Source organism: Calypte anna, chromosome 3 (assembly GCF_003957555.1).
Source record: "Calypte anna isolate BGI_N300 chromosome 3, bCalAnn1_v1.p, whole genome shotgun sequence".
NCBI lineage: Eukaryota > Metazoa > Chordata > Aves > Apodiformes > Trochilidae > Calypte > Calypte anna.
This window is the reverse complement of record NC_044246.1, coordinates 33,326,060-33,349,892: the sequence shown is the minus strand read 5'-3', so window position 1 is coordinate 33,349,892 and position 23,833 is coordinate 33,326,060. Positions and strand designations below refer to the sequence as shown.

The 23,833-nt window shown below is 36.8% G+C and overlaps 1 protein-coding gene across 1 annotated transcript in view; it reads left to right on the top strand.

Moving 5' to 3' along the window:
• The window catches only part of UTRN (utrophin), a 352,138-nt gene that overhangs the window by 278,527 nt on the left and 49,778 nt on the right, over positions 1-23,833 (top strand). The window contains exons 57-62 of the mRNA XM_030446581.1: positions 945-1,091; positions 1,401-1,479; positions 5,196-5,256; positions 14,045-14,106; positions 15,092-15,166; positions 21,433-21,634. Of these exons, the coding sequence (XP_030302441.1) occupies positions 945-1,091; positions 1,401-1,479; positions 5,196-5,256; positions 14,045-14,106; positions 15,092-15,166; positions 21,433-21,634 (626 nt within the window). The remainder of the gene's footprint in view (positions 1-944; positions 1,092-1,400; positions 1,480-5,195; positions 5,257-14,044; positions 14,107-15,091; positions 15,167-21,432; positions 21,635-23,833) is intronic.

The following is a 23,833-nucleotide window of genomic DNA, read 5'->3' as shown; positions in this document are numbered from 1 at the left end:
GAATAGCTCTTCATTTTCATGTTAAGAACCTATTTGTCATATCTTGCTGGCTTTTTTTCTGTAAAGAGTAAAGCGAAATCTTTTAGATTTTCATTGCTGTAGAAAAATTGAAACATCTGCTGAAGTAATAGGGACCTGCTGTCTGTTCAGAAACCAAACACTTCTTTCATGCTAATAGGTGCCTTCTGTTCCTGGGTGTTTATGAGAGAGATTTTGAAGGGAGATAAATGAATTGTCCAAAGAAAATATTTCTTTTCCAGTTGTTTTTGGCTTGCTTCATGTTTAATGAAGTTGTTTATAGTATTGAACAATTAACTGCTTGCAGCAAGAAAGACATTTAATACATCTTTTTAACTGTAACTAACACATCAATTTTGTCCTAATACTGTATCTAGTTGTGTTTGATTGAATAAATCTTTTTTGTTTCAATCATTGTACTAGTTTTACTCCACAGATCTAATCAGGTAAGCCATTGTACTCTTTTTCCCTAGAAGATACATTCCTTCATGCTTTGCTAATTCAGTAATAGTTTTTAAATCGAATTTTTGTCAGCTGCTTAATACTGGAAAACTGTGGTTACTGAACGCATTTTTTCTTAAGACCATTTGACAGGTTATATACTGTTAGAGCTCCTGATGGAACAGGAACATATTTCTTTTTTGGAAAGAAAAGCCCCAGAGCCAAATGGCACCACTAAAAACCCTATTTAAACAATTTAAGAGGTGCGGTTGGGATAAATTTCATACTATTTTTCTGTAAAGATGGACATAAAGGATTTAATCAGAATATTGAATGAGTGAACTTTTTTTGCTGAGAACTGAGTTACGTAAAGTTTTTAGGATAAGCTTCCACACAGGGCAAGTCAGCACCATGTTGAGTTTATAGTGGCTTTTGTGCTACTCAGATGTCCATTAAATATAAATGTATGTGTCTTACTTTTGTAGGCTTTTAGAGAAGAAATCGCTCCCATCAACTTGAAAGTTAAAACAGTGAATGATTTGTCCAGTCAGCTGTCTCCACTAGACCTTTATCCATCACTAAAGATGGCTCGTCAGCTGGATGATCTTAATATGCGGTGGAAGCTTTTACAGGTATTCTTCTGAATGTCTACAGTAGGTGGGGAGGAAAGGAATGATTCTCATTCTATCCTGTCCTCTTCAAAGATGCTTTAGGCACTTTAAGGTCCCTTCCAACCCAAACCATTCTATAGTTCTGTGATCTTCATCAAACAAATAACAGCAAAACAGTAGCCTTGGATTGCATGATGTCAAGTGCTATGATGCACAGAGAACTTAAATTTATTTAACTAAAAATAAATGTAAACAGGTGTTTTTCTATTGTGGCTGTGGTGTTACAAAGTACATGCAATATGAATTTTGTGTATGTATGTTTCTGTTTAGGTGTCTGTAGAAGATCGCCTGAAGCAGTTACAAGAGGCACACCGAGATTTTGGACCTTCATCACAGCACTTTCTTTCCTGTAAGTTCTTTGAATCAATAGATGCATGTGAGACACAACTGCTTTCTCCAACACTGACTGCTCTTTGCTCCAGGTTTCCTTGAGGCCCAAGGAGCAGGAATTTCCTTTTCCATGTTGATATCTACTTCCTTGTTTTTATAGGGATGTTTCATCATCTTTGACATTCTCACTGGCATGCTTCCCTTGAGGATTACTGTAATTCCTTGCTGAGTTATGGTTGTGCCCATGGTGGCTTTCTTCTTTGTCCTCTACTGCAAGGTCTCACCTCTGGCTCATCCAGAATCTTCAGGCATTCATAAACACATCTGTGCCTCTTTCTTGTTTTTCAATTAAGAGAACAAATAACTTAAAAATATGTGATTTAAAATTTTTTTAACCTATTTAGTAGTATTGCGAAGTGTTGCCACAGTTACTTGTAACCTTGACTGTACACCTATGTGATAATTTGCTAAAAAAAAACAACATAGAAAGGATGCTATCTGTGGCACTGTTGAAAACCAGCAGATTAACTGTTCAGGAGAGTAGCCAGTCTAGTCTGTATAATTAAAAAAGACCAGGAAACAATATGGAGAAGATGCCGTTTCTCCTACTCTAGAGAGTTTAAAGTTTCTGACTTCACTGCTGTAGTCACTGGTGAGGATGTTCACCTCTCCTTAACTGGACCAATGCAGATGTTCAGATGACTGATCTGGAAAACAAACAAAAAAAGAATCTGTGAAAGAGTATATATGAGAAACAAGGAATCCTGTCAAGCAAGGTTGTCTGGTTTTGTTCCCCTTGACCTGGATAATTTCCTTGATTTGGCTTAGAGCAGGCACCAACTGCATTCACAAGACTGCTAGTGGTGAACTGGCTTTCTCGGTGGATAAAACTTGCACAGGATTCTGTCTGAAGAAACTATGCAGTTCCTTATCAGTATACTTTCAGCCTTGCTTAGGGCATCTTTTCTGGGCTTGAGGGGACATTCAGTTTATGCTATATACAAAAGTCAGGAAGGGAAAGTTTCCAGAATGCATGTTAGGAGATACCACAAAGGACTATAGTGAAGTACCACAGTCCTGCAAAAAACAAAGAATATACCATTATCCATTTAAATAATTTATTAAAAAACCAAAACCTTCTTCCTCACACAAACTATGGCAAAAACTTCTAAAAAACAAAACGAAACATTTTTTTTAAGAGCTTGGACTAGACAGAGTTACAGAATGTAACAGATTTCATTAAAAGTTGTAGGTACTAAATGAAAGTCAGAGACAGTAACTTCAAAAGGAAAGCAATTTAAAAACCATTATATCAGGGAAAATGGAAGTTTTATCCTGGCAGGTTTAAATACTAAAGATTCTAAAAAAAATTTTTCAAACCTTTTTAGCTGCTACAAATGACCTCTTAACCGTAAGGAACAATAGAGTTGTAGTCTGAATTAAATAACCTCAAACTCCTGAAACTGAGATTTATGATCTTGTGCAAATCTTTATCTCCAAAGTTGCACTAATGAATGAGGGGGGAAGTTAACTGTGCTTATATGACAGCAACTATTTTTTATATTTGCCTCACCTATATGTTACTCTTCATCCAAATCCTAACAAGGAGCCATTGCTCTGTTTTCAGCTGACTAGCTCCCAGTTGTCACTTAATCAGTAATTAGTGCTAGCAAAGCAGCTATTCCTATTTGTTCAGGAGATTCAGAGAATGACAGAGCAGCCCAGGTTGGAAGGGACCTCAAAATATCATCTGGTGCAACTTACCAAGGGAAAGGGATCCTAGATGAGATTTTCTAGCACCCTGATTCCAGCCTTCTTAATCCAGTGATTTCACCTCTTCAGTAGCTAGTAACATTTCTCTACTAGAAAGACATAGTGCAGTGCTGAATACTGGTGTTGAACTTCTTGGAATACCAATTGCCTGGATTCACAGAGATCATTGCTAATAAAGTGCTTCAGAATATTTTTGAAGACTAAAATAAAATTACATTGGCCCTTCCTAAAATGTTCAGCAGGAGGAGGCAGAGGTATTAGGCCAGTATTATGAGGCCACTGTGATCTGTGATCCCTCTCTTTGCTGATCTATTTTTCCCCTCCCAACAATGTTTGGCAGAATTTTATTGCTCTTTTTTTATTGCCTTTGGGACAGAAAGTAAGCTCCTTGTGAGTTAATTGTAAATTTTACACATCACTAATATGGGTAAAGATGACTAATCCTTATAATCCTTTATTCTTTAAAAAAAGATTGTTTTGCTGTCTCCAGCTTTCAGAAACAATGACTTTTTTTCCTCTAATTTGATTTCTAAGGCCCAAGATCCACTTCTCTCTATTGTGTTTCTTGTATGTTTTCTTAGAAGAATCCAGGAAAGCCCATGGAGTGCTGACTCCCCGTGTTCCTTAACAATTAGCCTAGGTTTATGGTCTTGGAAAGTGGCCTACTCAAAGCATGTCTTGAGTAGTGTCCAGCCTTACTAATATTGGCAGGTCTGCTAGGGAGTGCCAGAACTGGTAACTACTCTCTTCAGATTTCACTGAAAAGCTGATTTTAAAAAAAGAATGGGAATTTTATCTTTGCAGAGTTTTGTGCAGCACAGAACTGGCAATATTTTTAGAAAGAGTGTTCCCCAATAGCTGGTGGATGATTTGGTCTGTAACAATTAATTTAATTTATGATGTTGTTTAGTCCGTGTCTGTGTCAGTGCAGAATATCTATAGTCTGTCTTTGCACATAAATTGTATCTAAGCAAACTGTGGCCAGATTTTTCTTTAGTTAACTGATATAATTAGTGTAGTAGTACTGAAGCCACTGTAAATGCCAAATTGCAACACTAAAGAATGTAACTCTTAAGCTGATAGCCACCCTCACCTATCTGGTTGACTATATTTTCTCCTTTTTTCAGTGTTAGGAAAGCATAAGGATTATTTTTTATTTACAACCACTGTTTGAGCATTTAGCCTTTACAATGCTTTTTCTTTGCCAGGTAACTACCTACCTTGTTACTGCAAATGTTCTTTTAGCCTTTGGATAGAGACATGGAATTTTTTCTATTTTTTTCTAGTGAATAATGTATCTCCCTTAATTCCTGTAGTTTCCCAAATATTCTTCCTAGTTAATCTGTGTCTCAGTGCATGTATGTTTCTTAAATTATAAGACAAGGTATTTTCTGTAGCCCAAGAAGAGGTCACAGCCATTAAACTGTTCAAGGAACAGGCAGCTGTGAGCAGGGTGAGACCTGGCTCTCTCTGCAGCAGCACCAACCTATGGGGCTTACAAGGCTGTTAAGTCCTTGCTGCAGCCTTAGAGGTCCTAGGGTAAGAGGAGTTATTTTCTAATGGAAGTCTTTTTCGAAAGAGGGATGATCTCTAAAGTGGATCATGCTTAAAGAAAATTACATTAATTGAGACTTTAATTAATAATTCTATGGGGGTAGAAAAAACAATGTCTCCATTTTCACTGGATGGATAGCTTGCTTGCTCAGAATTTGTTATCCTTCTTCAAAACAGAATCAAAACATTAGTTTTATTTCTAGCATGGCATCAAATAGATGCATAGAATCATCTTGATAGATTGCTGTTGTTTGCTCCATTCATTTTCCTAATTACTGAAAATTGTCTGGGAATTTTTAATTGTTTCCATTTAATTTATTATAAATTACTTTACTTGTAAAATAAATAAATAAAGATAGTTTGTTTGACAGATACTTTCTAATAATTACCTTCTCTTTATTTCCTCAGCCTCAGTACAGTTTCCATGGCAGAGATCTGTTTCACATAACAAAGTGCCCTATTTTATCAAGTAAGTTTGCCTTGGTTATTTTTTCCTTGTCCATAAAAGAGAGTGTTACCAATATAGCCTGGCAGAAAGGCATAGGTATTAAGTAGTAACTAGAAAAATTATCAGGAGTTAATCTGTATAGTCTTATGCTATATATACTATAGATTTTTGTTTACTACTTGTCCACTGTATAATTTAGAAATATGTAAAAATAAGTCAATGACAAACCCTAACTAAAACCCTAACTTTGCACTTGAACAGAGAGTAACAAAACAGCAGAGATGCTCCAGTGTAGTATAATACCAGAGTATTCAAACTAGGCTCGTTCTTACATGTGTCTCTCATCCAGAGTAAAAACTGTAAAGGGAAAAAAGCTGAATACATAATGTACTTTAAAATGCCAAGTTTATAACCTATAGCAGAACAGTGGTGACTGATGTCTATAGAGCCCATCCATCATTTCATCCAAAATTTCTTTTGAAATAAGCACATGTTGGTTGGGTTTTGTCATTTTCTTCACGGAAGTTTTTTATAGTGCTTGATATTAATGTAAATGTAAAATTAATGTAAAAATTAGCAACAACAGTACAAATACCTTGGTTGTCAAGAGGAATGGTTGAGGTATATTATTTTGAAAATAATAAGTAGTATTTATATATGGAAGTATGGAGATTTTGATGTGTTATAACAATCCATAGCTTAGGTTTCAGTAGTCCATCATCTTTTATTTATGTACCATTTGCCAGTACTTTAAAGGTCAGAGATTACAGCTTTGAGAGAAGGATAACTTTTTTCCAGAGAGGTAAATGACTTTTTAAGAAGGTATAGTGTATAGTAAGCCAGACCCAAAGTAGTTCTTTTTAGGCTGAAGGAAATGTGTGTTACAAGGGTATCAGTTTGAGACTGGAAAAAAGAAGTAAGTTTTTTAAGTCTTTAGGATTGCTATGAAGTAGGTCTACAGATAATTCATTCTAGAAGAACATCAATGAGGATTTGTGCTATTTCATATTACTGTGTCGTAAGTCTGAGAGCCACATTTTGTGTTTCAAACAACTGATGAGTGCTGGGGAGCTTTGAGAAGCTGGTTGATCAAGGCTGTTGTTATACTTCTGAGGTGTGATGGTTGTTTTTAAACTGTGATATGAAGATCAATTTTTTTTAAGCATCTGTGTGGTTAACTACAAAAAGGAAAAACCTACTGTAAAGATCCTTGAATGCTCTGTAAAAACATTTCTGCTTCTGCTGCAAAGTATTGCAGGAGGCAACAGAAAGCTGTGACATGCTGAAGGCATAGGTTCCTCCCTCAGGCCCGAGTGGAAAATGGGAAGACTGGGGATGGAGGCACCACTGACTGCCCAGACTAGGGGGGGCAATTTCAGTGCAATTAAAGTGATCACACCTGCAGCAAATGCTTAAGTATCAAACTACCAAGAGCAAAACTACCCTGAAATAGGTGGGGTTTTTTTTCTTTTCTTTCTTGTTGGTATGACCTTAGTGGGCATTGAAAGATGGCAAGTCATGTTCCTGCTTTACTTGACCAGAGCTTGTAGCTGAAGTTTGGAATGTTCTGCAAGTGGGGAGGGATCTCTGGAGCTCCTGGCTATCTTCAGAGTTGGAGGATACAGATAGGATGGATAGTCCTGCCATAAGATGGAACAGGCTAAGATTGAATCTTCTGATCTGTTCTGATTTGTTTCAACTCAAATATTTCTTATAAATATCCTCATTTTCATACTTCGTGGTACATATTTCTAAGTTTCTGGGCATCACCCTTCATTTTTTTGAGGTGCAATCCTGCAAGCATACAGCTTGTTGGCAAAGTACCCACTGATACTGGCAGCTTGCTCTGGCAGTGTGGCAGCGTGTTGGCTGCACTGGAGATAGGTTGGGGAATGAAGCAGTGGGGACTGAGAAACAAACTCCCACATCTCTCAGAAATTGTTTTAATGTTCTTGCACATGAACTTTGATAAAGGGTTACAAGTGGGTTGAGGTCTGCATAGAAGTAGAAACCACTGGTTTGATTTGAAGATGGCTTTAAGGAAATCAGCAGAATTAACTACTGCATCCCAAAGGAGGCTTTTCTGGTAATCTTTCCCTACTTTACACATTACTCATGCTGTTGAAGCAATGTCTTGATTCTCATGTCTTGAAAGAGAAGAATAATGTTACTTGTAATGAGCAGGATTTATTTAGTTTAAAAACCTTGAGGAGGAACACTGAATTTCAGTGTCTTCATAGTCTGACAAGCAGACTCACCTTGGCAGTTTCCTTCATTTCTTATTGCTTCATGATCTAAAATTCAATGTTAGCAGCAGCACCTAAATAAGAACCAGAGCTGTCTTGACTAAAGCAGGAAAGAATTGATTCTGAGCTTGATTTGCTTTGGTATGACCAGGCTGGAGAATACTCTTAGCTTTAAATACTATTTTTAATCTTTGTCTGTTCCCTAATTTCAAATATAGTTTAAAGAGAGGAAAACAATGTTGATTAAAAAAAAAATCGTAGTTGATGGAAGGGATTAAATGAGCTTTTAAAACACAAGTCAAAAGAGGAGTCAACAGGATTTAATGGTGGTTGTTTATACAGAAAGAAATTCTGGGAAAGAGACAAGATTAAGTCAATTTTGTTTTTTGTTTGATTGAACTAACCTCTTTGAATGAGGTGCCTTTGTAAGACACTCTGTGTGAGTAGAAGGAGCAGTTATAATGAGTATCTGTAAATTTGTCATTTAAGAGCAATGATATTTACTGTTTCACAGCAAGACTTGTATATTCTGAGAAAATGTTTAAGGTGCCAGTAGTTGATTTTATTGGGTGAGGTAGAAAAACAGTAGAAAGAGAAGAATAAAAGTATGACTCAATGATTGGTGGCTGAAAGAGCAGAATTTTTCAATATTAATTTGGAAGAGTAATAAATGCTAATGGAAATTAGACAAATTAATTCTGTATAAGAACGCTATTCTTGTATCTTCATTTCAGTCGCTTTTTGTCAGTGTCCTTGAATAAAAAATGCGAAGCATTCCAAAGTGACACAGCTGTAGGTGATGATACAGTTGTACCTCTCTTAAGATGAGTGCTCAAGAAACAACTGCACTCTTTGCAGTTTTTTACACACAGAGAATGGAGCTTAAAAAAATTAGGGAACTGCAATGGAGGAGCTAGGAAGTACTTTAGGTAGCAATAAATCTGTAAGGAGAATGTAGAAATGATGCAAGGTGTCTGTATTTTCAGATGAGAAGCATTTATTCTGTTTCCTGATGCCAGATGTAACTTGCACTAACATGTATAGATATGGGTGTCTCACAGGAAGTTTTTGGTGCGCCTTGGAGTGCTGTTTATTCTCCCCACCCTATTTACAAATATTTGGCACATCTGCCCTTTCTGCCTTCTGTAATGAAAGCATGAGAAAGATTAAAAAGCCAGTGTATATGCTGCTCTGGCCCTTAAGTTCAGACACAGACAGTGTGGGTTTCAGGAACTTTGGAAAGGTGTGACAGTCCTGGAACAAGGATTTATAATTCATTGAACCCAGGCTTATCTAGGCGTGCACACCCTGGACTATTGCAGATACTTGGTTGAACTGAAACTACACATGATTTAGCCTGTCTCTTTTCTCATCTTGGGTTATCTTATTACATAAAACAAATCTGCCAAAAGGTTTTATCTTTGTCGATGTGATTTTATTTAGTTCTTGTTGCCTTTTGTTTGTTTTTTCTCCTAATGGCAGTTGATATAGGGGTTTTTGTATTTCTGTAGTGTGTGTCTTTGTTGTGATAGGAATGAATCAATGAAAACATGAATCTAAAATATTGATGTAGTTAAAAAAAACCAACTTAGTCTTTCACACATTAAACGAGAATGGAACTAATGAGCAGTATGGAGTGGGAAACAGCATGGCATGCATTGTATTTACTTACAGACTTTTGGTAATAAAAATGTGAAGTTTGGACAAAAAAATTGGCAAACTTGTCACTGAATACGCATTTCATAGGTTGGCTTGCAAGGGATTGAGCTTCCTGCTTTTGATCATTTATAACTATTGGAGTCACACAAGTAAAACATGCTGTACCTCTGTAAAAGAAAATGAAAAAAATAAAGCCTAAATTTCAATATCTCTTCAATTACAATACTCCAAAGAGATAAAGAATAAAGGAGGCACTATGTATGATTCTTAAACATCTTTGAGCAACAGACTACAAACTGAAAGGAATGTGCAGAAAAAATAATTACTGTGGTATTTGTAACTGCTGGGTTTTTAACTGCTATTTAAATATTCTTCAACTGTATACCTTTCGGATCTATAAATTATTAGATATTTGTACTGTGCAAAGGAAACACAATGATAATACAGAAAGGGTCACAGTGAGTTTCATCTCATGCAGGGCATATCAGGAGAGCAATTTCTGATGCTGTCATTAAATTGATCAATATCAAACTCTGGAGTCACCCTGGTTACTTCTCTGTAATCCTGCAAAGAGACTGGCATCACCAGTATCTTAAAAGTCATTTTATCACCGCATATCATGTTCAGTTTTATGGAGGTTGGGAATAAAATGCTTTCTGCTTCTCCTCCATTTTTTCCAAGACTCTTCAGGACTCTCTTAATGTTTTATGTATGCCTATATGGGGGAGAAGTGGAGAGCTAATGGAACTGGGAAATGTAATGTGGTTTTTTATTCTAGTTATATCTGTAATCCCATTCTTAGAAGTATTAGGAATTTTCCTTAAAAGGAAAAATAAAATATAATTTGCAGAAAGTTTCAGGTTTTGAGTTTCTTCTATTTCTGATTGCTGCATTGGTCTTTGTTTTCTTCAAAATGCAGTGCTACATTTTGTCTGCAGGGATTTCAAAATATCTACATATAAATTGAGGAACCAACCTCTAATATACATTACCCTTGCAATTCATTATGTCCACTCTTTCTTAACACAAAAACAGTATTTTCTAATGTGATTAAAAAAAATGTATATATAATATCTATTAAATCATTTGAAATTTGTCAAGGGCAGCAAGGTAAGAGTTCTGATGATTCGTTAGTGTTCAATGAAGGCTCTGATTTCAGTTAATGTTTTATGCAAATTACTAGAGGAGCAGAAAGCTGCTTAATATAATGCTGGATTACTGTTTCTGTGTCTGTTCTTATTGCACTTGCTAGTGATTATCAACACAGATATAGACCTTGTCCAGGCTAAGGAATGATAAAAACCCCACCATCCTGTTTCTACTATTCTTGTTTTTAGACAAAAACACATGCCTAATACATTTCTTGCGACAGAAGAGTGAATTTAATTTCTTTACAAACCAAATCACCAGAAATCACTTTGTCTTGCCTGTCTCCTGTTTGGAGTGCTTATTACTTCTTTCTCTGACAGTTTTGTTTGTAGCATAGGAAGGTTATCTGTGCACCCATTATTTTTTTTTCTTCCTGTGAAAATCAATTTGTGAGCACATAAAATTCCCAATATATTATGAAATTGTTATTAAAAAAATTGTATTAAGAAATGTTGCTGTTGACACTGATTCCTCCCCTTTGCCCTCATTCTTTATATCTCTTTTTAAATTTACAGTTAGCTTTTTTTTTTTTTCCTCAGCTCTGTCCTGTGTAATCTGGCTTTGTGTCTTCTGTCTCAATAATGAAGCCTTTCTCTATGGAATATATTCCTTGGAGGGTATCAGCACTGCCTGCAGCAGTGGAGTTGCCTCCTCCATTGATCTGAATACACGGCTGAGTTGGGGATTGACTCACTGTGAGCCCATTCCTCCTCTCTGCTTGTCCCATGGACAGGACCTCTCAACTATTTTGGGTGATTTCTTGCTAGGTATTTTGGAATGAGGCTGGCACTGTTGCATTCACCTTGTGTCATCATTTAGCAGTTGTCAGGTGGTACTGACTTTGGGGAAATTATGGACAAACCTGGATGAAGGGATTCTTTCTCACCTTTTTTCCATTCCATGAGATGATGCTCATGAGGCCTCTTTTCTCACATAAGCTCAAGTACCTGCCACATGTGGCATATGAAGGAAGAGTGATGAATTTTAAAAACCTTTGAGTCTCTACACAGTCTTGCACAAAAGTGTTTCTCTTTCAAATTGAAGTAATGACCAGAAAGACTTTTTTATGTTTCTGTGTTATTAGGTATGCATTCCCTGTTCTGTGCTTTTCTGTAAAGAGAAAAATCAAGATATTCAGATCCCTTCTGTGATAAATGGAGAAGTAAGATGGTAGTGCAGGATACAGAGATTTTATATATCTGCTTCATTTGTTTCTGCTTCATGTTAAGCACACACAGAACAGGAAAAATAACAGCAAAATTTCATGGCATGTTGTCATTATTAAAGTGTTTTTTAGTCTTGCAGATAAAATTGCTAGTTGAACTATGCACTTAAAGCATACAATTTCTGTAATAAACTTGTTGAAAACTTGGCAACCTTATTTAAGGTAAAAATTTGGTAACATCAGCTTTTTTCTCTTGTGTTTGGGTTTGTAAATTTCTTAGAAGCTAAACTGCAATTGTCTGCATCCTAATTAAGCAGTACAGATGCATACAGAAGTATATCAGTATATTTCTGGAGACGGGTGGAAGCACAAGTACTTAACTATTTTCTATGCCTATTGTTTATGCTGCTTTGCTGGTTTAAAGAAAAAAAAAAAAAAGAAGAAGAAAAAAAAAGGAAAACATAAAAAGGTCTCTGGACCTAGCAAAATTCAACAATTAATTACCAGAAGAGAAGTCCAAATCAACTTTTGCTATTGATCTGTTGCTGTTTGTATAGAGAGGCATTTGCTGCTGCTAAACCTTTGTACTTCTGCAGCGCTTCCCAGGTGAGATCCTTGCAGCACCCCACAAGTAGGAAATGGATTTCTTCATGGTAACATTTTTTAGTGCCAGAAAATATTGAACTGAGAAACAAAGGCTGTGGTTTAGTGAAGTTCTTAGAGTCACAGCTAATTTTATCCTGATGGTTACTAGGGCAGTAAGCAGGATTTGACTCAGGTAAACTGTATGTTGTTTACATGCAATATTTGCACTAATTTTACAGAGTTTAAAATAGAGTGAAATGTATTTCCATATATTCATACATTTCAAGTTTCTCTGACAGTACTGCCACTCAACTTTACTTCCAATGTAGAAGACTGAAGGTGTTTTAGTTGAATCTTTTCTCAGAAAATCCTGATACCTTTTTATTTATTAAGTTGTCAGTAAAATCACTAGTCTTTTGTTTTTTGGGGTTTGTTTAATAGGATTTTTTGTTTGTTTGTTTGGGGGGTGGACATTTCTTGGTTAGGGGAGTTGAGGTAAAGCAATTTCCTTAAAACAAGCTTTGTTAAACAGTTCACATATTGGATCCATTTCTGTGGGCAAGTGCAATGGATTTCATCAACAGAAATCAATTTTAAATTGTCAGTATGACAAAGATGGCATCCTGCTTAACATGATAGGTGGCTTCACAACTAGTTTTGGGCTAATTGGTTGGGCTAATTTGGGCTAATTGGGCTAAACAAGTTGATTGGTATCAACCATTATATTATATTTTCTGCCCTTGTTCGCTGAAGCTTCACATTCTTCTTCTTTCTAAGATGCTGTAGGTTGTTTGTTTGGTTGGTTCTTTTTATTCCAGGGTTTTGAGAATGCTGAACAGTCAATTGTCTTTACCTTGGCACAGCACCAAATCCAGATACATTCTCTGTTGTTGGTGGTGGTGTCATGATGATTTATTGATGTTCTGCTTCTAGGGAAATAATTGTCAAGCTACTTGTTTTTGAAATTAGTTTTCTGGACAAGGATAAACAATGTTGTTTTAAAAGTGTCTTTCTAGAACCTACAGCACACTGAATTAGATTATATTGTGTGCCTTAGCTTTGAAGTTCTGCATGTCAGAGCCTTGACCACCTTATTCAGAATTTGAAGCAAAATGAACATAATTCATGTGATATTGCCATCAAACTAAAAAAAAAAAATCATTCAGGAACAATGTGTTCACATATAAAGATGTATTTCAGTGTTCCTTCTTAATTAGGGGAGGCTATTTAATAGTCAGTCAAGGTCTATCAGAAGATGCAGTTTTGGTTGCATGTTGTATAATTCTTTCTTATTAAAATGTTGAGTTGTCTGGTAGGAAGTAACCACAAAAAGGGAAAGGAGGATTTATACCTACTATATTAATAAGAAATACATGTTTGGCATAGTACACATTTTGGTCCCTGTGGCTGCACATCTGAAACCTTGGTGAATGAAAATAGCAGTGCTAAACTGTGGGTTAAGGGTTGCTGCCTAGTGAATCTGTTCTGCTCTAGTGTAGAGCACTTCCCCTAAATGAAGATACCTATTGACCAGGTGTATGAAGAGTAATCACACGTTCCATTAAATGTTATAGGCAAATCTAAAATTGTTGTAGGTGTTCTGATACATGTGTTCAGATATGTAATGAAGTATGAAATAAAGCCTTAATGTCTTTTATTATTAAGGTGTTAATTTTTAAAGTGTTTTTATAAGTATTTTATTGTGCTGCAGCAGTGAGAAGTTTGGGATTTTTAATTTATTAGCATGCCTCAGCTTCAGAATCAGAGTTCAACTGATAACAGTTGCACTTAGAGTAAAAAATAAGTACTGTTAAATATAGGTGTGGTATTGTCTAACTTTGTGATTAAAGAAATGAATGAACTGAGTGGCACAGATCATGTATTTTAAAGATCTGAGGAATTTCTTGTCACTTAAACACAGATAATTAGTGTCTTTGGGGGTTTTTTGCGGTTTCTATTGTGTATGTATGTGTGTTGCCTGAAACTTTGTCTTATTCCTTTGTAGTCATGAGACACAGACAACCTGTTGGGATCACCCTAAAATGACTGAGCTCTTCCAGTCCTTAGGTGAGCACATTTTTTGAAACAAACCCTTATCTGATGTTCAGTCCATGAATAAAAGCCTGCATTTGTCTACTCACCCCATCTGAGCTTCCACGAGCTGTGTTTAACAGCTTGCTGCACCTTGCATTGAGGCACTCTTTGCAGGAAACTTACTGCCTTGATCCATGTAATGTTTATTGCCTTTTAGTAATTTTAATTCAGAATGATATGCTCTGACTCTATACTTCAATGCAGTATGTTGTTTATTTCTTTTAAATTCATGAGGGATGCTCCAATGATCCAGGCTGTCTGTGTTTAAAGCAGGATGCCAGTTTGCAGGGAACTAGTACTTGTAATAGATCAGAGCAGCTGTGCTATCAGTAAAGAGCAGACCATTTTATGGTGCAACTAGTTCAGTATGCCCTGCAAACACCAACATTTACTGTGAAATCTTCCTTTATAAGGACCAAAAAGGTACAATGCTGTGAAGTAAGAAAAAATGTAACTATAACCATCAGTTTCTAAAATAGAGCTTATGGCTACCTGACTGTCTCTTTCAAAGCACTGTTTACAAAGCCATAGCATAGAAATTATGGCTTAAAAACCATTTTTTCTCTGTTGCTGTGACCTTTCCTGTTTTCTGTTTCTTAATGTAATCTGATGGAACAGTAAATTATTTGAGAAACATACTGTATTTGAACACTTCTCTGGAAACTACTCTAACTCTGCATAATGTATGTAAAACTCTGTTACATGTATGGTTATTACATGAGCCAAGATAGTGTCAGAATTTTTGGTGTGCCAGTCTCTGAAGTCCAGAGATGTTGCCTGCAGACGGATTGAACTGACGCCCAAACTTCTCAGCTTTATTTATTCTGATATCTCCTATTAGCTCATTGCAGAGAACAAAAGGGATATCAGACTTCTTCCAAAAATATAAAAATTTATATGTAAAGGAAATGTATGGACACTCTTAGGGCTGCTTATGATTCTGTTTCTGCTGTTTCAGCTGACTTGAACAACGTACGCTTCTCTGCCTACCGAACGGCCATCAAAATCCGAAGGCTGCAGAAAGCACTGTGCTGTGAGTTTGACCTTTCAGACAAATTGTTTCTCAGCAGTACTTGGGGAAGGGAGAGTCAGCTTAAACCTAACAACATTCATGTTTAACAAGGGACCAGGTACATCCTTGACAGATTGTCAGCCAACAAAATTGGCAAAACTCCCAGTAGAAGGTGTCATTATTACAAATAAATAAAATCAATTGATGAAAAAGAAGTGGTGCAGCAGCAAAGATGAAATTGTTTGCCCATTTAGAATACTTGGAGAAGTGATAGGAAAATAATGAACTTCTTGACTATTGTACACTGTTCGTAATTCAGAACAGTGTGAAATGGTGTAAGCTTCAGTCCTGACCTTTGACATAAACTTGGATATTATATGATATTTTTAGAGTTCTGCTCCAGTTTTATTTGTTTATTGCTGCTAGATAACTTAGAAAAGAGTCCTCCCTCTTAGAGAGAATAGCTTGCTGTGTGAATTCCAGGTAAGGAGGAATTCAGGCTGCACAAAGCGTGAGGGGAAAGGGTACAAATCTGTGTCGTTGGTTATAGGTAGTTGGTATTGCTGCATATTTTAATCACAAGAAGCTACTCTGATAAAAGAAACTATTATTATAAGCAATATTAGTATGCGCATATATATTGGAGATGTGTGGAAGGGTCTGAGTTAGAGAGGAAATAAACATGCTCTCATTCACACAGCAAGTATCACACTGGGGTTCTGGGCTCTCACCTGAATCTCCTATGCAAAACAAACTGGATTGTACTCTCTGGAGCCATCCTGCCACTGGCATTTCTGCATTGTAGTTTAGAATTGGGATGAAGAAAAATATGGTGCTTTCTGGGGGGAGCTGAGCTACCTATTAACTGCTTAATGTTTATTTTAGAGAACTGGCATTATTTTGTAATACAGAAATCGTTTATGTTATAGGGACGGGCAAGACACATGAAGACAGAGATAACTATAAGGTCAAAAAACTTAGAAGGAGGTGAGGTTTTGTGAGAAGGCAGAGAAGAGAGAGTGTGTGGAAACAGAATAGCAAAAACATAGAACTGGATATTATGGGGTACAAAAAGAGACGAATGCAAGAAGTTCTGTTGAGGAGTTCATGAGAATAGGGATTTTCAAAATGATTAGGAGTATGAATGGAAAAAAAAATAAGTAAAGCCACATCACACATGTCCCAGAAAGTAAATAGAATGAAGTAGAAAAATAAATAGAGGCTGGACAATTTTGGAAATAGGTGTGGGTTGTGGATGAGTGGGAATGTCCCAGATTTTAGACCTTTTAAAAGGTCTTGGCAGCAGCTGACGTAAAGAGGTTAAACAGCATTACTAAATTGTCGTGTTTAAACTCAGAAACCCTTCCTGTGGAAGGAATTTTAAATTCTGAAGGGTGTACAGTCTAAGTAAGAGCATAAGAAGAACAAAGCCATCCTAAAGATGCCACCAAGGAAGGAATTGCACAGATAGAAGTCGCTTCCTGGCCTCTAGGTGATTGGTTTTCTTCCAGCCTGGAAGACAACAGCCTGATCTTGGCAGTAGCTTCTTGGCTGGACTTCAGGTCTGTGTTATATCAAATGAAGCTGTGCCTGTGCTAGTAGCTAGTGACTCCAGAAAGCTAGAGTGCATCTACACAGTACACAGTCTCTTTGGAGTACCTTTTCCAATAGCTTCATGTGCTGTGCTGGCTTCTCACAGAATTTCAAATCAAGTTCAAGATTTTGGATTCAGAGTCTTACATCTGGGAAAAGCAGAACCTCTCCTTTTAAAAGTTGTTTTTTGGCACTGAAAGAAAAACTGTATTTTTTTGCATAGCCTTGAGCTTCACTGTGCAAGAGATCAGGTCCCAAGACAGTTTCATCTCCCTGCAAGACTAAGAGCATTATGAGCTTTCTGCTTATCGGTGTGCAGAGCATAAAGTATGCATCAACACATACCAAATAGCAATATTTGAAAACCAATAGCAAAGCAAGAAACCAGAAAGCAAAGTTAAATTCTCATTGTGTATTCTGCTCCCCAGGGAAGAACAAAACAAGAGACTGCACGTGCTGGATACTAATCATGCTCCCCATTTCTGACAGATGTACAGACTGTCTAGTGACCTGTATAGAAGAATGTTCACTTCTAATAAGCTTTGAGGAGAATCTTTCTTTCTTCTCTTCCTTTTATTGCAAAATATATTAATTTCTGTAATAACTGCAATGGCTAGGTCTCCTCATTCACAGATTTCAAAACTATCAACCTATCAAAGTGAATATTGCCTCCAGTTTCAGAAGAGGGTTGTGGAAAGAGGACAGAGGGAAGTATTAAGAAGGAGACTATTTCAATTTGAAAGATCTAGGAGTAAAACTGTCACCTCTACAGATCAAATCTGCCTCATTATTTGTGAAGCTGTTAGCTTGCATCCTTTCTCGTGAGAGGAGACAGCAGCCAAAAAAAATCTTAATTACATGCACATATTTGTGGGAGGATTGGTTTAATTTGTGAGAACAGAACATTTTGGGCTTCTAAGAAGGGCACTACAGATTATGCACTTAAGCTAAAGGCTACAAAAACTTTCTCTCTATGAACAGGAACTCATGATCTGGCACAATTTTAAGACTACCTTCAAAAATATAATTAATGCTGTTCCTTTTGTCATTGGTTGCTTAGCAGATTATTTCTTGTCAAGGAACAGGTCATTTTCACTTTGACTGTGAATGATTCTCAGCCTGTTTCTGTCCTGTGAATGACTGCTTAGGTAGTTAAACACAGCATATGTTAATGCCTTTTTCTGGGGAAAGGAGAGAAGTTAAGTCCTATCTAGAATTCTGCAAAGATATTTTTCGTGAGAACTGCAAGGGCAGAGCTGAAGCAGGATGCACAGTCTCACTTGGACTTGATAGATTTTGCAGTGAGGAATGGTAACACACTATTAGTGCTATATAAGCAGGTTCAGGAGTATGTGATTAGAGAACTGATACTTTGGAAATCTTGCTAATGCCATGTCTCTATTCCAAGTCAGTAGGTGTCAAAAACCCATGCTTCTGGGGAAGTTACTCCTTCTTACTCTTCCTCCTGTGCCTTCAGAAGCAGACAAATAGCCATGTTTCATCATTTTGTTGAAGGTAGATTGCTGTAGGGAGTAGTATGTGTGTGTACGTAGCTACATGTATCTATTTTGCAGGAAGCAGAGGAAGGCTGCACATTGGAAAGAACAAATTCTTGATTGGCTTCTCTAAGGGTACATGAGGCAGACACACAGAGAGCACTTTGTCACTGGAGTAGAAGAAGAATGGGGCCAGAGAGAGTATCCTGTGTTGTATTTGTACGGGGCAGCTATGCAGCACCAGGCCCTGACTATATTTTATTCCTGTGCAGCAGACTTTAACTCATTTTCAAGAAATTATTTTGCCCCAGATACTGAAGTGAAGAACTGGAAGGGAAAAAGGGAACAAACCAACCATGTATATTCAGAAATTGTTTTCACTGAGCTCCTGTAGGTGTTGTTAAATTTAAGAATGCTAACAGGAATATCAGCCACATAAGGCTAAGGGACGAACACAAAGGCACACTGGACTAAAAGCAAGAGCCATCCAGTCTTTTTCAGGAACTTCTATAATTCACAAAGTCCTTCTAATGCAAAAGTTCCATAGCAATGCCTCCCTGTTTGCTGTGGGGTTACAGCAGCCTCAATTTTACCTTTAGCAGCTGCATGTCATTGCTTGCTCCTGAGTCAGTCAGTCACATCTGCTTGAACTGTGCTGGATGACGTGGTTTCTGTTTATAGTTTTCCTTTGGGAAAGTCTTGCTGTAGCATGGACCCTTCTGTCTATTTGTTGCTTAACAGCCGGATTGGTTGTTCAGCACATCTGAGCAGATGCAGAATGGTACTGCAAAAATGCTCTAGAAGCTCTGTACATTGGGCTTCATGCCAGCAATAGCATGTGAGTCTCAGGTTAGCTTTTTCCATCTTCATAAAGCCAGCTTATTTTAAAACTTACAGAAATGAAAATATAATGACTGTTTACTTCAGTCTGGTCCAAGAGCTCTGCTAGTGGGTAAGACCTTGGCATGGCAGGATAACTGCCTGCAACCCAAAGTCCATTCAGCCAGGTGAGTGCTGAAGTCAACAGGGATGGAAGTAGTTTCCTCTAGTGGTTCTCCATGAATGGTGTCATCTGAAAGTGTAAACTTTGTTTAATTTGCATAAGTATAGTGGCAGAGTTTCCTTTCACTATGAAAATACTGAAAATATTTCTCCCAATTCTTTCTTGTCTCCTTTGGCAGATATGTGACTGTGAGATCTTAATGCCAGCAAATCAAGACGTGACATTAGCAGACTTACTGCAGTCTCTGTTGAATTGCTGTGCAGTGCAAGGGTGGTTATGCTAAACCAAGCCAAGTGGGGTACAACTTCGTGGCATTCTAAATCACTTCAAGTTTACATTGGTTTAAAAAAGGACAGATTTTAGGTACAAAAACAGGTTGAAAAAATATTACTTCCAAACTGGTTGGAATAATTTTGAAGAGGGCTTTTTCCCTCCGTATTAATCGTGAAGGAGAAGCATGAAAAGTGTCCATCTCTCCTGCGTGCAGTATTTATGTGATCAGATAGCATGTTACAGTTTGGCACCTGGCTTCACCCCTCTCCATTCACCCATGAAAAGAACAGTCTGTGTTGTGGGGTTTTTTGGGTTTTTTTGTTCTTTCTTATGCCTGTGTATATTTTTCCAGTATATTCATATTTTCCAGCTATTGCAGAAAATTACACTGCAGCATGCTGCCAAATATTTTGGCTACCTCAGGCCAAACTCTAGTGGCAAGGGGCTTTGCTGCTATTACCAATGTGTCTGTTTGGTAAATAAATAGCTAGCGTTTGTTTGCAAGCCCAAGTGATGGGCTTTAAGAAAAAGAAATTAAAAAGCAAACAAGCTTAAAACCCTTGTAAATCTCATGCTGTCAAGTTAGAAAAGAATGTACAGATGTGAGTGAGGGAGAGAAAAACTAAGGGTTGTGAAGTACAGTTTCTCATTTTACGGTGATGTTAGGAAGGGTAGATTGAAGAATTGGGATTGGGAATGTAACCTTTTGGCCCATAACCTTATCTTTCAGTAGATGCTCATTGAGTGCTTGACAGAATTGCTCATAGTGGTTACTATTGTCTTGCTCCTGCTTTTTTCTGCTATATTTATTTCCCTGCCCAAACTAGACTTACCTGATTTGTAGAGACTACCCTTCTGGAGTCCTTATTGAACATTATCAGTGCAGAGCAATTTACAACACATCTGAGATTGTCATATTTCATTTATTTTGAGAGATTACATTTAAGGTGTAAATGTGTCACTGGCTCTCCAGGAAGAGCTCTATGTGAGCTTAGAATATACTTCAACTTTATGTTGTGTATGCTGTAGCAATCATACTGATATATTACAACTATTTTTTTTTTTTTGCTGAAGTCCACGCTTCAGTCAAAAAAAATGTCAGTGCACATTGCACCACCCTTTTACTTACATTATTCTTCCTTGATTTACAGCAAAATAAGTTTCTTCTTTTCCACTTTGTTTTTCAAAAGAAATTAGAAGAGTTTGTAGTCAGCTTTTGATTTTCATCATGCAAAACCCAGATTTTCACAATCACATTTGTGAAGTTTTGGGGGCAAAAACCTTGTCACCTCTAAGAGATCCATAGCATCACCAGCTGCTTGTAGAAAGCATGCTGTGGTAAAGGAGATCAAAGTATTTTTCATTAAAGCATAGCATTTTTGTTCTGGAAAACTACAGTAAATAATTTCCCTCTGTTCTTCCTTGCTTTATTTTAAGCCTTAATTTAGCAACTACGGTACGTTCCTACTGCGTTGAGGAGAATATTTTTACCTAAGAATTTGCCTTGCTTTACATTTAATCAAAAGTAATATTCATCTAATGGGATTCTGGTTTTTACTAAATGTGGAGAACCCTCTATGCCTAAAGGACTCCCAGTGTTTGTGCATCTGAAGTAGGATCCTTTATTTACACAGACTACTTCTGTGTCTCTGATTATTTTTCTGAATAGTGCAGTGCTGTAATTGTGTTGCTGTTGTTTCTTTTGGGTTTGTAAATACATAGTACCAAAATGCTGTTGACTTCTAACAGAACAGTTTTTCACTTTAGTATTCCTAAAAGAAAGCCACTTCTTGGCTAATTGTCTGCAGTGCTTGCTACAATATGCATACAAGCAAGTATTGTGAATGCCATGCTTCAGCATCTATATTCACACCCTCTTTGGTTGTGTTGTTTTGTTTTGTTTTTTAATCACCTGTTATTAGTGGACCTCTTGGACTTGAACACAACAAGTGAAGTTTTCAAACAGCACAAGTTGAGTCAGAATGACCAGCTGATTGGTGTCCAGGATGTGATCAGCTGTCTCACCACCATCTACAGCGGACTTGAAGAGAAACATAAAGATATGGTGAATGTTCCTCTCTGTGTAGACATGTGTCTTAACTGGCTACTCAATGTATATGATAGGTAAGTAAAAAAGAGTTATATTTGCCATCTGTACCTTAGCAATATTATGTAGTAGTAACGAAGTACAAACCACAGAGACAGAACTATCAGGATTTGCACATCTGACTTGTAAATGTGCTAGACTTAACTGACTTGTATTTTTTCTCCAAGTTACTTTTCTGAGGAAATTGTTGTGGTAATAGAAAAAAATGACAAAGTCTTAAGAAGTTTTTAATAAAATGTTGTACCTTTTAGCAATTTTAACCCGGTAATCAAAGAGTAGTTGCTTGAAATTACACATTCCTTATACTGTCCTGCTCAGAGACACTGATGACATTACACTGTTTGCCAAAAAAACATTGAAACAGCTCAAGGAAGTGTATACTCGAGTAGAGAACTGAACACGCTGCTTTAGTTGTGTTTCTAGTTGTGTTTTAGTTGTGTTTCTACTGTAAATGTTCCAAATTGCCCAGATAGGTTGTTGTTGTTTGTACCAGATCCTATTTATGCCACGGGTGGGGGGACAGTTTTATTACTTACTTTACTCTTAGTTACTTGCATGCCATAATCTTGGCAGAGTTCCCTGTCCTGAATCGTCCATCAAGTCCATTTAGTGTAGATAATTCTTCAAGCTGATGAAAGACTTTGAGAAATGGAGATTTCATGTTTTCTGAGATAAAACTACCAGTTACAGTATGTTTCCTTGATCTGCTTTCAAATCCACTCCAGGAAAACAAAAAAGAATAGGCACCAATTTTAAGCCGTTTTGTTGTGGGGTTTTTTGTTAATTGTCCTTTAGGAAAGAACTAACTTGTGTCTTGATATTTCCATTGTTTATAGCACTGGTGTTATACATACACTATGTTTTGAGTCCTAAACTGCTACAAAAAGCATCTACTTACTGCATGCTGTTAACCTGAGATTTAATTACTGATTCACAGATTGATGACAAACTGGGTCATTCTTCAGACTTAACTACAGATGTCTTTGGTCCTTAAAAAGAAATAATTTATTTTTAGAAATAATAGGCAAGTCTGTTATGTTCTGGTATTTTCTGACACATCAAGAATGATTCATTCTTCAAGCTGAGTAGAAAAGAGGAATATTAAATTTACTCAGTGACTTATTTCAAGGATTCATAGGTTGTTCAAGGCAGCATCTACCCTGTAAATATTTTCCAAATAAAGTCACTTGTTTTGTTTAATCCAGCGTTGGATTTTTTGTTTGGTTTTTTTAAATGAAATTATAAATAAACATGTTGCATATTACAGTGAGCTCTGAAGATTATTGTTTGCTCTGTGAAATCATTTGACAAGGCCTTTGTTTAAACCATCCAAAAGCAATAGCTGGTGATTATTTTTGTGGTCCATATACTTTCAAATTTGCTAAAATCTCCAATGTCCGTTTCTATGAAATGGACTAATGGAATAACTCAACACCCCTTGAAATGAATTCATCTGGATATTTCAAGTTTTGCCATACAGAATTTCGAATATGTGTACTAACTGTGGGTGATGACTCATTATTTTGATCAAAATTATCCAATGTCCATAAAGAAGCTTCTACATTCACTGTTTTTAAAGCCTTGTAAAGTTTATCTGATGGCTAGTATTTCACCTTTTATATTTTCTTTGATTCTATAGTTGATTTTTGTGATGTTAGGATATTTTTGATAACGTATTATTTTAAATTTAATTTCTTTAGTGCATTATTCTAGGAATAGTATCTGTGGGCTTACACATATACTAGCCTTTTCCTTGTGATCAAATCTGTCATTCATAATTATTATCTGTGGTCCAGGCATCATGTGTAGAATTAGGAGTTAGTTATTTTTTGTTACACTTACAAGCCTGGAAAAATCTAACACTGGGTTGAGTTAGTATCCCAGGCCTTACCAGCATACTCAGTAAAATCTGACCTTTTGAATAATAAGAAGGGTGAGAGACCTGCTCAGTCAGCCTTAACTTTATGCTCTGGTTTTGATGGCAGATGATGGAAATTCATTCCAGTTGAATTTGCAAAGATGGAAATGCTTTCCAGTTGCATTCCCTGTGTTGATGATAGCTGTCTTGATTCATAGAGGAGTCTGCAGGAACAGTTTGGCAGACTGTTAGAATAGTAAGAAGCTCTCCTTACTGGACAGCTAAGAGTAAGTAAGTAGAGTAAGTCCTCTATAGGGCAGGAGGATGAGCTTCTTGGACTCCCCTGTGGTTGATCAAT